This window comes from Tiliqua scincoides, chromosome 1 (genome assembly GCF_035046505.1).
Source record: "Tiliqua scincoides isolate rTilSci1 chromosome 1, rTilSci1.hap2, whole genome shotgun sequence".
Classification (NCBI taxonomy): Eukaryota; Metazoa; Chordata; class Lepidosauria; order Squamata; family Scincidae; genus Tiliqua; species Tiliqua scincoides.
The window spans coordinates 104,172,673-104,187,706 of record NC_089821.1 but is presented as its reverse complement, the minus strand read 5'-3'; the positions used below and the strand labels follow the sequence as shown (position 1 = coordinate 104,187,706).

Sequence of the window (15,034 nt, the reverse complement as noted above, 5' to 3'; positions counted from 1 at the left end):
GTGTTAACACTGGGTGCCAAGGTTAATCACAAAACAAGTTGCATGCATGCACTGTGATTTGCTAGGGAGAATATCTGTAGAAATTCCAGACTGGTTACCAAAGCCTCAAAACAGCCTTAAGTATTCTTCAGTTCTGCTTCCCTTTTGTAAATACAAGATTAATGTTAGTAACTCACAGTGCAATCCTAACTTGCGCTGGAACAGGGAGGCCGGCAGGCCTGCCCCCTATCCGCTGCACATTTTGGGCTGCAAGTGGCTTGGCCGAGGTCAAGGAAAAACATCTTCCCTTAGCCCAGGAAGAGCCACTGCAATCCCAATGGGTCTACTTGGATCTGTGCCACCTAAAGAGGGGGTGCAGACCCGAGCAGCCCGGAGCCATGCTGGACTGCCAAGGAACAGAGTCAGGATCTGGAATAACTGCCAGGTCCTGGATCCACCCCTCCACCCCCGCTCTCTCACCACCCACCCATGGGCCCACCCTCCTGAAACATCTCCTCTTTGCCTCCCTCCCACCCTCCCCACATCCCTCTAGGCCCCCACACTGGCCAAGCTCATCTGGCATAAACCTACCTTTTTCCATCAGTGCGGAGGTTAGATGTAGCTTGGCACACATGACCTGCCTGGGCCTCAGAACACCTCCTGTATGGCACTTCTAGTTGCATCTGGGAGGTCCTTAAACCCTCCAGATGCAGGCTGAGCAACCACTTTGAATTAAATTCGTAGGTGCAGTACCCATGAGTAAGGAAGGCCCTCTGTATCTGCCACAGCTTGCAGTTTTTGTTATAAAAACTTTTATGCTACCTTTCTATCCAACAGTCAACGTCTAAAACCTGGTCCAGAAAATATCTTCACAATACTTCTAGGTGGGCAACACAAAGGTTGAACTGAAACCCTGGTAGGCCACCTACTGTTACGTGAAAATCTCCTTTTCCCTTCCATGTTGTGATTTTGTATGTATTATGGACTAAAACTCATGCAGGTCAAACCTCAGAATACAGGACACCCTTCCCCCCAGTACACTTTTCCAAGGCCCTGGTAGAAGTCACAAGTTTGCACAACCTCTAGCAATGCAGGGATGCCTCCTGATTCAAATGCAAAACAAGCATGCACCTCCGGAGGAAGAAGTCTATTGTTCTATTGTTGTAGCTTTATCACTCTTAAGCTCCTTATGCAAACTTCCTCCCTCCCCCAGTCATGGCTGATGAGTTCTTATGAGTTCTTGCATGCTCCACGTGTCCTACTGTGTATACTGAGCATGCGCACAGCTCTGGGATACATCCAGTCATTCTAGGTCAGCTTCCCGGTCAGCCAAGCCCCTTTTAAGAGAGAAGCTCCGGCCACATGGTCTCTCTCTCTCTGGTTGCCCCCCCCTGCAAGGCAAAGGTCCTCCACAGGACTTTCCCCTCCCCGGGAAAGGTAACTATCCTGTGTTTCTGAAACTCTTTCCCTTCTTCCCCATCTATTCCTCCCTTCTTCCCCCATGTTTAGTTAGCAAACTGGGTTTAGCAGATTAAGGGACCCTTAAAATCCTTCCCTACAACCTATCCGTTTCTGATTCCTTCTCGGATGCACCAGATACATAGCACTTGCAACCACCATAAAAGCTAGGTACATTTTTCAAGTACTAGAACCAAGATATGTATTATGATTACCTTTGTGTGTTTTGTAATAAAAATATAATCTTTGATTGAACGTTATCTTTCTCCCAGTCTTCTCTTTAAGCTAAACAAGGGATTTTCTCTGCTTTACGCTGTTTTGTTATCCAGCCTGCGATCCTGAGGTTTCCAAAAGGGTAAATAAATAATTCCCCTTAAAACATAACAGCCCTTTTTGGTAACACTACCTCTGGTTGGTTAGCGACACTTAGACTTTGTTTAAAATATTAAGTCAGGATTTTATTATTTCCACAGTGATTATAGCTTGATAAATCCAAGGCTAACTTCTAAACAGTGGTGCTGTACATGCAATTACAGACAGTTTAAATGGAAAAATAGAAAGCTAATCTTGACTTTGGCGTCATGAACAGTTTTGTAGGAAAGTTATTTATTCCTCTCACAGTGGAAACCTAGGCATATTCATTCAGAAGTTCAATTTGAGCTTACTCTCAGGAAGGTGTACAGATACAATTATATACACACAGGTTAATAATAATAGATGCAGCTTTAGATAATCACATATCTAATATTTTCCTCCTACAAACTTTATAAAGTGATGTCACAGGAACAATTGTAAAATAAATGCTTGCAATTTTTTTTATCTCAAAAATAATTGTTCCAGCTTTCACTTTTTTTGCTGGTATTACCCAGAATGGCTTCCTTCCATACCCCTTTGTCATGAAACATTTAGTTCCTGCTATAATTACATATTTCCTTTGTAAAGAAAATACTGCCTTCAATAGGTTCTCTCATGACACTGTCAGGAACATCTCAGTCATAGGCATATCAGCGGCCAAATGCACTTTGAGCTGAAGGCTCCAGCTGGTCAGATACAGGTTCATCTACATTTTCAGTTGTTTCACCCACCCTGGACTCAACTTTCAGTGTTGTGCAGATCTCTTCTGTTCTTCCTCTTGACAGCTGCATCATCAGTCTGAGTCACCTCCCCATGTAAAAACTGTACATGTGACCCTTTAATCCCGGACTGCTGGAGTTCTGCAGTCCAAGAAGCAAAAATATGGCTTTGTGTTGCCGAGAGCAAAAAACTCTTTGAAGTACTTGCACCCAATTCCTTTGCTCCAATGTTGGATAATTTTCAGCTTTTTAACGTTACTTTTGCACAGTAGGGCATCTATTTGCTTTTCTGCCATTTCCCCAACCCTCTCCCCTCTGCCTTACAGACATGCATGGCACATTTCAGGGTTAAATCAGTCTCTCTGTGATCTGGTTCTCAATCTGCCTGTGTTACACACGCATCTTATGCATCCACACAGCTTCAGGTTTTTGCTAACGGCATAAAAATAAAATCAGTCGTATCTGGGTCTGCTTTCTGCTCCATTCTGAGCTCTAGGAAATGATGTGTGCCTTTTGTATGCAATCGATCCTCAGAGCTCAAAGTCGTGCTGCAGGTTTACAAATAAAAAACTTCAATTTTCTCCTAATCTCTTTGTCAAACTGGAAAGCGTTAAAATATGAACTTGCTTTTTCCTCTGACACCTAGAGAAAAAATAGTGCTGACTCAAGTCTCATCTTTAACTGCTCCACTTGCAACAGAGTATAAATCCAATCCTTTTCTACCATCTCCATTTTCTTAAAACAAAAACAACTTTCCTGGAGGCTTCCTCCCTGTTTGGTCTTCTGTGGCACCACCTCACAAAGGCTTCAGAAGCAAACAATACATGACAAGCAAAACAAAAAAGAAAAGAGAGGCCAACTAGTCTTTATGTTTCACTTTATTTTCAGTTTTTCTTACCATCTGCAGTTGCAGCTTCATAAAATGATGTGTAGCACAAACAAGCTGTGCTTATTGCAACCCCGACTGACACATGGTTCTCAAAATGGTTGCTATCCTCAACTGCAGTTACACCAGAACTGCTGCTCTCCATTCACCAGCTCATGGAACACTTTAGTTTACATAAGAACATAATAAGAGCCCAGCTGGATCAGGCCAAAGGGCCATCTAATCCAGCTTCCTGTATCTCACAGTGGCCCACCAAATGCTTCAGGGAACACACTAGACAAGACACAACTTGTCCTGGTGCCCTCCCCTGCATCTGGCAATCAGAGGCGGTCTACCTCTACCTTGCACATATACCACATATACCTACCATGACTTGTAACCTGTGATGAACTTTTCCTCCAGAAATTTGTCCAATTCCCTCTTAAAGGCATCTAGGCAAGATGCCATCACTACTTCCTGTGGCAAAGAGTTCCACAGACTAATTACATGCTGAGTAAAGAAACATTTTCTTTTGTCTGTCCCAACACTCAACTTTCGTGGATGTCCCCTGGTTCTAGTGTTATGTGAGAGGGAAAAGAATGTCTCTCAATCCGCTCAATCCAGCCCCTGCATAATTTTGTATGTCTCAATCATGTCCCCACCTCAGGTGCCTCTTTTCTAGGCTGAAGAGGCCCAAACGTTGTAGCCTTTCCTCATAAGGAAGGTGACCCAGCCCAGTAATCATTTTGGTTGCTCTCTTCTGCACCTTTTCCATTTCCACTATACCCTTTTTGAGATGTGGAGACCAGACCTGGACGCAATACTAGCAATGCTAGTTTCCACTAGCATTCCACTAGCATTTCCACTAGCATTGCTGAGCACCTTTGATTTCCTCAGCAGGTTCTGTCTGGTCTAGCCAGATAGCTGCACAGTTCACACTTTCGAGCTACAGCAAAAGCAATTGCATCAGGGACTAAGGAATGGGTGTTTTGACAAAATATAATGCAATGGAAATAATTAGAAGATAGCTCAGTTCCTTTCCTGAAATAGGATGGGAAGTCCCACTAATTTTAGCTCTGTACTCTACTTCAGAGTACATCTTTTTATAAAAATATCAATATGCCTTAAATGTGACCCACATATTGAAAAGTCTTAAGTAGTTTCTTGGTAAAATTTTGGCATGCAGCTAGAATAGGAAGTATCCCATTTTTTGATTAAGAACGTGTTTATTATTTTAAAAAAAGTTAAGGGTTTTCAGTACCTTTGTAATTGCAGTGAAGACCTTCTCAAGAATAGCATTAGGCTGCGCTTTCTGAGGTCCATTCGCTTGCACTTTTAAGGCTAAGGCACATGGCTTGGCGATGAACCTATAACGTTCAAAAGAAAATAAACCATTAGATGCAAGTGGTCAAATGGTTAATACATGCCTCCCCAAATCCTCAAAATGGAAAGTCAAAGCAGATAAATTGATCTAATAGAAAAGATCAAAGAAGCAAAAGACATTCTGTAAACTTTTTCCCATCATCACTAAAAGTTACGCAAACAGGAAAAAAAACTAAAGACTTGAAGGAAGGAAGGAAACATCACACACACAAACAACTTGTACAGATACATTTTTTGTACATTTCATTTTTGGGAATTTGCTTTCTTCTTCCGCCAAAGAGGGTCTTACCTTTTCATAGTTAAGGGTCATATTTTGCCATTTATGCATTGCTAGTTTGGTATTATTTGTGAAGGGACATTGTCTACAGTTTCCAAACCATCATTTCTATGTCAAAGAAGGAATAAGCCAATTTTGTTCCATTAAACATATTTTGAACGGTTAATGCCATAAGTTAGAACTGAAGTGTAGCCCTGCTGGATTACATCAAAAGACTTTTATGTTGCCATATTAATTCCCTACCAAGGTTGGTGTAACTGAAAAGATAGCATTACTGAAAACTAAGGGCTATAACAAATCTGGTTCCAACAAGTGATTCAGTAAAAGCACCTTTCAAAGGAAAAACCGTTCTGAGCAGCTGTGTTTGAAAGGTGTAACTGTTTTCAGTTAATATTACTGTATGTCAAGGGAGTATGCAAAAATCCAGGTTAATTGATTGGTAGGCAGAACTGTATGTAATGAGAACATCTTTGCAGAGTGGTTGTGTGTAACAAGTGTCAACTGGAAAGAGGCATGGGTATATTTCTCAAAGAGGCATTCTTAAGAGATCAGCTTACAGAGATGTGTTTTGAGAGCAGGAACTCTTTCTCAACCTATAAATAACGTGTCTCCCCAAGTTCTTCTCAGTTGTTGCTTTTTTATATAAAGTGGCCAGTGGAAAGGATCATGGGAATGGATTCTTTCCTCTCCTGGAATCCTCTTCACTAAAAAATGGCTAAGTAAGAAAGCACACTTGTGAAAAGATCATAACTGTGACAGATCCTGAAATAGGACTAACCAGAATTACATCTAACCTAAGAGCTGTATGCTTTTAACGCATGTACGTAAGTACCTATCAGTACAGTAAAAATTTAACCTTTGCATATTTTTTCTTGCATATATTTTCAAGGACTTTGATTTGTGCTTGACAGGAGGGCAAGGTAGCAGGGTAGAGTTGGTTGGGCACCTACTGCCATCTTGTCACTTTTGCTGGTCCACTGTCTGAAGAAAGGGATTCAGTGTGCCTCATGGCTGGGCTTCCCCATTTGAAACTGTCTTTATGTTTCAGCTCATGGACAGCATCACCGTATTTTGTACTCTCTACTTTTTTCTTTGAAGGAGAAACATCCTTAGATCAGACAATTGTGCCTGCAGGTTATGGGTCACTACTCATCTGTTGAATCCAAAGATATTTTGGTTGGAACCCTCTGTCATTACATGCTCCCATTGACAAATGCAACTCAAAGCACTTCCGCAACAGGGAGATCATAAACATGACCACTAAGGCAAATACAGGTGAAGACTAAAATGTGTCCACCATTAAATATACAGAATACTTAAAAAAAAAAAATTCGGTTCAAATACCTGCTCTCAATCCTTGGGTAAGTCATTGTCAAATTTAAAGGAGATGAGCACTTGACTTAATAGAAACAAATTATAAATATTGTAGAGGCAGGTACTCCAATTCTGAGGCTTCAAATTACTTCTTGTGTTCCCAGCTGAAAATACTTGGAGACCCAAAAAACTGAAAATATTGGTCTTTGCAGCTGTACAGTTGGAATTTAAGCAGAAAACCTCACAATTAAAGAGGAATTATTTGATTTGTCTAACAAACCGACAAGAAGCACACCCAGTACATATTTAAGCTCATTTTATAGAGAGCTTCAACAAAGTAGAACTTCTAAAGGCAAGAAAACAGAAGTCTGTGGGTGGTAATGGAACAAAAGTCTCAAGAGTTTCTTTCACCAGCTTGTCAAATCTAAAAAACAACTTCAGCCTGAGCAAAATATGGTGGTTTCCACAAACCCAATGTCAGATAAATACACGTATATATTTCCATCAGCAGTCTCTGGGCTGGGTATTCTGTAGGTCAGTACAGACCTACCCTGATACCCGCAGATTTGGTATCCACGGTTTCAGTTAGCTGTGGTTCTGCAGATACCAGGGATGCCCTTCTAAAAGAGAGGGGAAGTAAAGGGGAATGTTAAATATAGCTATTTCCCTTAGTGCAGCAAAACTGCTACTTTTTCAGGGCTGCAGCCTGCAGACTCTTCCTGGTTGCTCTGAGATTCCCCCAATGTCACTGCAGAATGCATCACAACCAGGAAGAGAATGCATAGTGATGTATTTTGGAACAACATTGGGGGGAAAGTAGGAGCCTCAGAGGAATAAAGAAAAGGCTGCAGGCAGTTTGCAAGACTGCCTGCAGCCCTGAAAATGCATTGGTTCTGTTGGGTTAAGGCTGAGGTATTCAGTCTGTGCGTCTGGGCTCCCTAGGGAGGCCTGGCTAGCCCCCAGGGGCATCATGGGGAGAGAGATGGCCATAGCTGCTCAGCTCAGCTGCATGTGCTGCCTCCCTACTTGCTGCTTTTCTGTGGCTGTGAACAGTGTGAGGTGGGCGTGTGAAACATGGTGGGGGGAGGTGGTGGAGCCTCCCTGCCAAGCCAGAGAAGGCTGGCTGGGCAGCTGTGGAGGTGCTGCATCTCATCAGCACAGGGCGTGCTCCTGGCAGGCTTCAAACTGGGAGGGAAGCCTGACCTAGAGAGAGCTCCACCAGTAAGTACAGGCAGCACAGCGCTTTCGTCAGCTTGGGAAGGAGGGAGCCCAGCCTGCTCTTGGGGGGGGGGGTCAAATGCCAAAGCCTGCATTCCTCCATCTTGTCTGGGGGGAATAGGGGTGGCACCTGCATGCTGAGGTGTATGTGTGTGAGCATGTCCCCATCTACTTTGGGGGTGAGTTGTAATCTTTCTCTGTGTGGCTGCAATCCTGTCCACACTTTCCTGGGAGTAAGCCCCATTGATTCAAATGGGACTTCTGAGTAGACAGACATAGGCTTGGGGTCTGTGTCAGCTTAACCAAAGATCATCACCTTTCTCGTTTTCCTCCCCCTTCAAAAAAGAAAAAAAGCCACTCGCTTTGTCTCCAAAAACTGATTAAAAAACAAAAATACCCATTCCTTTTCAGCCATCCCCCCTTTTCCTCCTGCCTCCTTTGGGGGGGGGGGTACTTCCCATGTTGGCTGCTATTGTAAAACAAAAGGCACAATCCTAGCTAGGTCTACTCAGAAGTAAGTCCTATTGTGTTCAATGGGACTTACTCCCAGGAAAGTGAGATTAGGATTGCAGTCAAACAGTCTCTGGGTCTCAGTTTCACATCAGTTTGCAATTAGCAGATACACACAAAACAAAGTCTTCCCCTCCCCCAGCAAATTCATCACTTCTCTCCCCCCCCCTTTCCAAACCCCTCCAGGTGTGCTGCTAACAAACTCAGGGCACAATCCTAACCAGGTCTACTCAGAAGTAAGTCTTATTTTGTTCACTGGGGCTTACTCTCAGGTAAGTGTGGTTAGGATTGCAACTTCAGAGTGCTGGCAGATTTTTTTATTTCTAGTGTATAATTATAATACCTTCATCCCCATTTAGGGGGTAACTGAGGTGAGGTGATGAAATGGGCATTCATGGCCAATGGCCACAAGGATCAGGGGAGCCGTGGGCCGGAAAAGTTCGAGAACCACTGGGTTAAGGTAAACAGAGCTATTTTTAATGCTCCCCTTCATTTTCCCTATCTTTTAAAAGAGCATCCCCAGTAGCTGTGGATCCCCAGTATCTGTGAGGGAGGGGGGTCCAGAACAGACAGCGGCACGCCTGTACTTCCTCTGATTAATGTTGTGCCTCACAACTGATGGGTATAAACAAAGATGAAAACTATTCAAACTGGATAGCAAGGAGAGTGATAAAAATAAACTTTTATTCATAAACAAAAGTAATAAGATTGATCTTCCATTTCCTCATGTTGTGTCACACATGTGTGAACAGGAGCCCTTCCAGGAAAGAAAATAGCTGTTGCCAATTCTATGTACAGATGAAGCTCTGGTCCTCAAGAAATTCATCAATGAGTGATATTTTAGTAGGTGCAACCACCATCAAATTAAAATATTGGAATAGCTTCTGTTAACAGCTCTGAAATTTTTGTTCGGAAGCAAGGGCTAGAGATTTGTGGCTAAAACATACATGCATCGAGGACCTATGAGTGGGTGGAACTAGGAAGGTACAGCTGTTTTAATGTGGGTGGCTTGGAGAAAAGAAACAAGGTATCTAGAGAAGCAGGATGGGACTGAGAGAGCCTAATGATGGTTTGCAAGATGTATACTGTTGCTACAGTCTTTGTGACTGAGTAAATGAGAAGGAGAGAAAATAATACAATCCATTCTTATTATACAGTCACAACAGGGCAGTAAATAGGAAGGGAGGGAAGGATGGCAATAACAGGGGAACTCATTATGGATGCCAAGAACTCTCAGTGGCTGACCAGCAATAAACAAATCATAAACAAGGACCTGCATATAAAAAGTACCTCAGACACTGTGAGGGAAAGGGACTCCCAGGAAAAGGTATGTTGACCATTGTGAGTAGGGCCTAGTAGTTAGAGTGCACACAACTCTTGCTGCATTCCCTTCACTGTACCAACACTCTAACATTTAGGGCACAATACTAACCCACTTTCCAGCACCAACATAAGGACAATGAAGCTCCAAGGTAAGGAAACAAATATTCCTCCATGAGTGTCACCCAACTGCAGGATGCAGCACACATCCCATTGGCACAGCTATGCCAGTGCTGGAAAGTTGGTTAGGATTTGGGCCTTAGGAGTCTCCAACGGAACTCAGAAAAGGGAAGAGAGCTAAGAGAAATACTTTTTTCATTTTGCTTCTTAGTTATTTTGACAGTCTTATTCAAATCTCCTCACTATATGAAAGTGACGCCACTATAAGTCCAAACTACCTACAAGTTAGCACTTTAGTCAAGTATCTTTCCATCAACATTCTTTATTTACAGTCACAGACCCAACATAAGTATCTTTCCATAAAATATACCCAGCTACATTGATACGAAACTTCCTTATTAGCACTAAGATGTTCCAATTAAAAGGTTCAACAAGCTAAAATTGGTGAATTTGAAACTGAGTTCTGTTAAAGTGACGCACTGACTATATTTTTTCCTATCATGCTTAATTTTTAATGTCTTTGTATTGTGTTCATTTTTTTTCTTATAAACATTACAGAAGAGAATGCTTTCATACAATAAAAAGGTTATTTAGAACAGAAAAAGCTGGCCTGTTCAGCAGGAATATAGGACAAGCAGCAGGGACATTGAACAAGCTCCTTTCATTTTTCTGCTTTGAACATTTACGGGGGGGCGTCATTCCAAATGACTTCTCTTAGCAAGAAATCAACACAACACCAAAAGTAGAAACCCATCAACAGCAACATAGGTTGGAACACAATGACTTCATGAAGGAAAAGGTGCGCTGCATTTCTAAAGCTCAGCCCAAGGAGTTATTCTTCAAGAGCAAATTACAGTGCACAATCCTATGCAGATCTAACTCAGAAGTATGTCCTAGTGCAGGAGTGTCCAAACTTTTTGGGCCACATCATCTGTCTGACACTGTGTCAGGGGCTGGGGAAAAAAATAATTAATTTACATTTCAAATTTGAATTTATATAAATGAATGTATTAGAGATGGAACTTATATGAATGAATGAAGGTCTTGCAAAAGCTCAAGGCATATAAAAGGCCTTGCACAAAGCAAGACCAGCCTTTCCTTTGCTGCCGCATCACAGATGTGAAATATCAAGCAGTGGAGGAAGCCCTCATCCCATAGCTCGTGTGAGAGGTTGAATAGTTGGCTATTACGCTGAGAGCAGTTGCATCAGGTGAGCTCCAGCAAGTCTCTGGAGGGCCAGAGGCTCATTGGAGACTGGGGACTCCCTGAAGGCGGATTGGGAGTCCTCAAGGCCCGCAAGTGGCCCCACGGCCAGGGCTTGGGCACCCCCGTCCTAGCGTGTTCAGTGGGCCTCATACCCAGAAAAGTGCATATAGGATTGCAGTCTTAGTCATCAGGCATTGCCATTGAAGAAAAGAATGACTTAAGGCCCAAGCCTATTTGGAAGACTTGCTGATCTCCCACGGATGCTGGTATGATGTCTATCCTAACCTAAGCCTGGCCAGCAAGGACAGGGGAGGTAGGGAGACAGCAGAGCCTGAGGCATGTCCTGCCAGCCCAGCAATACTGCTGTCATCGTATTGGGGGGCAGTGGGCTCTTTACAACAATGCAGCCTCCCCTCCCCCCACTTGACTCTTGGAGTTGGAGAGCTGGGACCCTGATGGCCCCTTCCCACGTTCTTTCCTGAGGCTAGCTGACAGGGGAATCTACTGGGAAGATCCCTAAATAATAATAATAAAACTTTATTTATATCCCGCCCTTCTCCCTAAAGGGATCCCTAAATGCCAAAGAAGGGGATAAGACAAAGTTGTATTGAACAGTATCAGTGATGGTATGGCATCTGAAAGATGCAAGTGGGGTTGCCCACCATCTCCATCCAGAACAGTGTTGTGCCATTGCAAGTTATGACAGACAGCCAAACAACAGGTGCTACTGAGGTCTGGCTGGATCAGTTCGCTATCTGCCATGCAATTTGCAAAGCCACAGGGGCGTGACTGGAACAGGCAGGTCAGCTACCGTGGCAAGCAGCAGCTGGGCCTTGCTGGTCACTGCAGGCACAGACTGTTAGCTTCCGGTGTGGTCTGGGTGGGGTCTCCACCTATGAATGCTGGCCTGCGGGGAGCAACAGGTAAAATGGAATGAGCAACATGGCATGGCCTGAAGCAGCATAGACATGGCTTTCCAAGGCCAGCTTGGGAGGGTAAGAAGTGAAGATGGGCCCTATACTGCAGGGACAGCATGTGTGATCTGGTCACTATCTTTACTGGTCTGTATCTGGGATGCTGCAGCATCTTGGAGGGAGGCACATAGGTACAGGCGCTGAACCCTCCATCCAGCAGGGCTGTTGTGCCATTGCATACTATCTAATGGGCAGCTTGATGCCCAGAGGCAATGAGGCTGCAGTGATTGGCTGCCCGTGCTGCAGTTTGCAAAGCCACAGGTACCTGACTGGAGGAGAGGACTAGTGACCTCACCTTGCAGCTACTGGGCTCCCACTACAGGCAGATGGACTGTTGGCATCCCTTGGGGTTCACACAATGTCCTCGCCTGTGCCTCTGAGGTGAGGACATTGCCTCTGAGGAACAAGGAGAACAGAAAGTAACAACGAATAGGCAGCAGCCTTGGTCAAACCTGTTGTCCGGCTTTGGAAGCATATTTTGTGTTTGTAAGGGGCAGCGACACCACCAGTGTATGTGCAGTGATGCCCTGCTGGGGTGCAAGCATGGTAGCTTGAAACATTACTTTTCCCTCTCCAGGGGGCTGCAGTGTACCTCTAAGGAGGATCACTGTTCAGCTCCCTGAGGCAATTTTCAATCCTGCAAAGCAAAAAGGGTTCAGTGAGAGATGTTGCTGGCATACCATGGGGAGAGGACAGAATGGAATGCTGAGAATGTTAGTCAGCAAGAGTAATAACAACTTGAGAGCCCATCTGGCGTGATTTGTAGTTACCTGCGGAAGCTCAAAGGAATGCATTGAGGAGCTAGAGAGATTACTACACCATGACAGTGGAACACCTGGAGACAAAGGTCCTATATAGAAATAAAATAATACTGCAAAGAACCTTCTCAGGTCTAGGAGAGCCTCCATATGTAAACTGCAGAATAAACCTGATGAGAAAGGTAGTATATAAATATAGAACAACAAACCACGTTGATGAAATGTTAACAAGGTGTTTTGAGGGGAGCAGGCAGTTTTGGCAAAGTGCTCTCTTTGTGCAGGGAGCACAAGGCCCCTTTCCCCAAGTTTCCATCACAACTATTTGAGCTAGTGCTTGAGTTGTGCAGAGCATGGGACCAAAGGGATATGGCCCTCTGCCACTGCCTTGTGATCCGAGCTGTGGTTTTCCTGCCAGGGGCTGATATACTGGGGTCAGTGAGCTGCGACTGGCTGCCAAATGTAGAACATATCCTATGCTCCATCATAGGGGATTGGACAAGGGGTTATTAGGGGTTGATAGTGTGAGAGATTTTGGGGGTTTACCAGTTTTATAATCTTTCTATGTAATCATATATCCAGTGAGTTATCCTAAGGAGCCAGAAATGAATGTTGCTCTGCAAATTGACAGCTGAGGGCCTAGTGTCATGGCTGCAGGCAGAGGCTTGCAGCTCTAGCTTAAAGTCTGTCTAAGCAGCAGATAAAGTGAAAAACATGATTGTGAACAAAGCTCAGTCGGCTGGTGCCAGGGACTTTTGTTTGAAGAACAGATATAGAAACATATCAGAATATTCAGGGTAAGGTGGCCTCTGTATTTGAGAATTGTGAAAAGTCCCGGGATGAGAGCCAAGTTACATCAGAGGGTTTCAGTAAACTTGTTTACACGTTGCTATAAATTTGTGTGCAAAGGGGAGGTTACTTGAGGGGCTGGTCCTATGTCCTGACGATCTTGTTTCTGTCTTGAATGGCATATATGCTGAAGCAATAAAGATGGACTAAGAACAGTAAGTCTCTGTCATTCTATTCGGCTGCTCAGCTAAAAGAACCAAAAAAAAACAAATTTATTTCTGTCAGCGGCATCCCAGATGGGACTCGAAACCACAACCCCCAGCTTAGGGGCAGTCCACAAGCTGTGCTGCCGATGCTCCTCTTTCCCTGATATTGAGGGATTGGGATAGCATACCTGGATCAGTGGAGTTGTCTAAAAAACGTATGACTACGCTATGTAATATGGTTTGGCCTTCATTAACCTCCTCGTTGCCGGAGCCCCTGCAGTGGCCAGATTGTGGAACATTCTCTGTGGAAAGGATGAATGCATTGAGAGATATTTTTGTTGGACCAAACATCCTGGTCAAATGGACTACTTATTTATGCGGTATAATTATAAGCCTAAGGATGGGGGGGCGTGGCCTGAGCCCAAGCCGAGAGGATGCATGAATTGGAGCTCTGCCATGCCTTAACTTTATTTACCTGTTCTATTGGCCTAATTTCTCTCCAAAGGCTTCCCTTTTTACCTATATTTATTGGACCTGTGCCCTAGTTTCGAGATATGAGCATTTTGTTGCTCTTTTCATCTTCAAGCGTCATCTCTGTTCCAACAGCTGGACCTGAGACAACAACCGTCATTTATCATGAGAAATATGAGTGGGAGTCAGTAAACTCTGTTTGTTACTTCTTTTCATCTTGTACTCTCTAATGGGGAGGAAACATCAGCTCTGCTCAGAGTGCCAAGTCTCTGGAACATTTTCTCCCAACTCCAAACAGATCAGGCTTGATGACTTTTTTGCCCCTTTAAAGAGACAATCCTGCGCAGCCCCTCCCAAGAGCCTGGCCAATTCCCTTGGAGCGACCAATTGTTCTCTGCGCCCTTCCCTTATCAGAGCTTCGGTTGATGGCCAGGAGGGAACAGGCCTTGATGAAGGGGAAGTTCCAGCAGGCTGGGGAGTTGCCGAATTGTTATTGCAACAATCCCTTCTGATTGCCAAGACTATCAAACAAATTTTTGACTTATTAGAGTATATTATTGCTCTATCAAAGGGGCTTCACTCAGATTTTTTTAGTTCCCATCAAGTGTACTTTAAGCCAAGTTCTGTTTCTAAACCTTCTGAGCTCTGAGCTACTCCTCCCATCTCCAATTCCATGGAACCTTTTTCCTCTTTTGCCAGAAAGACTGTTACCAAGCTAATCTATGATCCTATGAGTGCTGCCATCACAGTATTTCCCTACAAAGGTAGAATTTTTGACTGGTCCAAGAAATGGAAGGCCAAGAAGCATATGGCCACCCTTTTAAGGAAGGACTTATCGGAAATCAATCTATTCAGAGTTGAGAGATGGCCCACGTCTCAGCGTCAGGAACGCTTTCTACTTCACTTTCACTCACATTATATTCCAAGCCTGATGTTCTCCCACTCCCGTGACCTCAGAGATGCTGGAATCAACCGTCATAGACATTTTAAGAACTCGGTTATAATGAGGCTCGCTCCAGTCATCGTCAAGGACAATTCCAAGCCCCCCAATGAGCCCCCACAAGCCCGAAATACCCCTCCTGTTCAGAACTATAACACCTCTCCATCTTTTCTAGA

General features: G+C 44.0%; 1 protein-coding gene across 1 annotated transcript in view; it reads right to left on the bottom strand.

The window, feature by feature from the left end:
• The window catches only part of CERS6 (ceramide synthase 6), a 125,491-nt gene that overhangs the window by 77,901 nt on the left and 32,556 nt on the right, over positions 1–15,034 (bottom strand). The window contains exon 2 of the mRNA XM_066637630.1: positions 4,637–4,742. Within this exon, the coding sequence (XP_066493727.1) occupies positions 4,637–4,742 (106 nt within the window). The remainder of the gene's footprint in view (positions 1–4,636; positions 4,743–15,034) is intronic.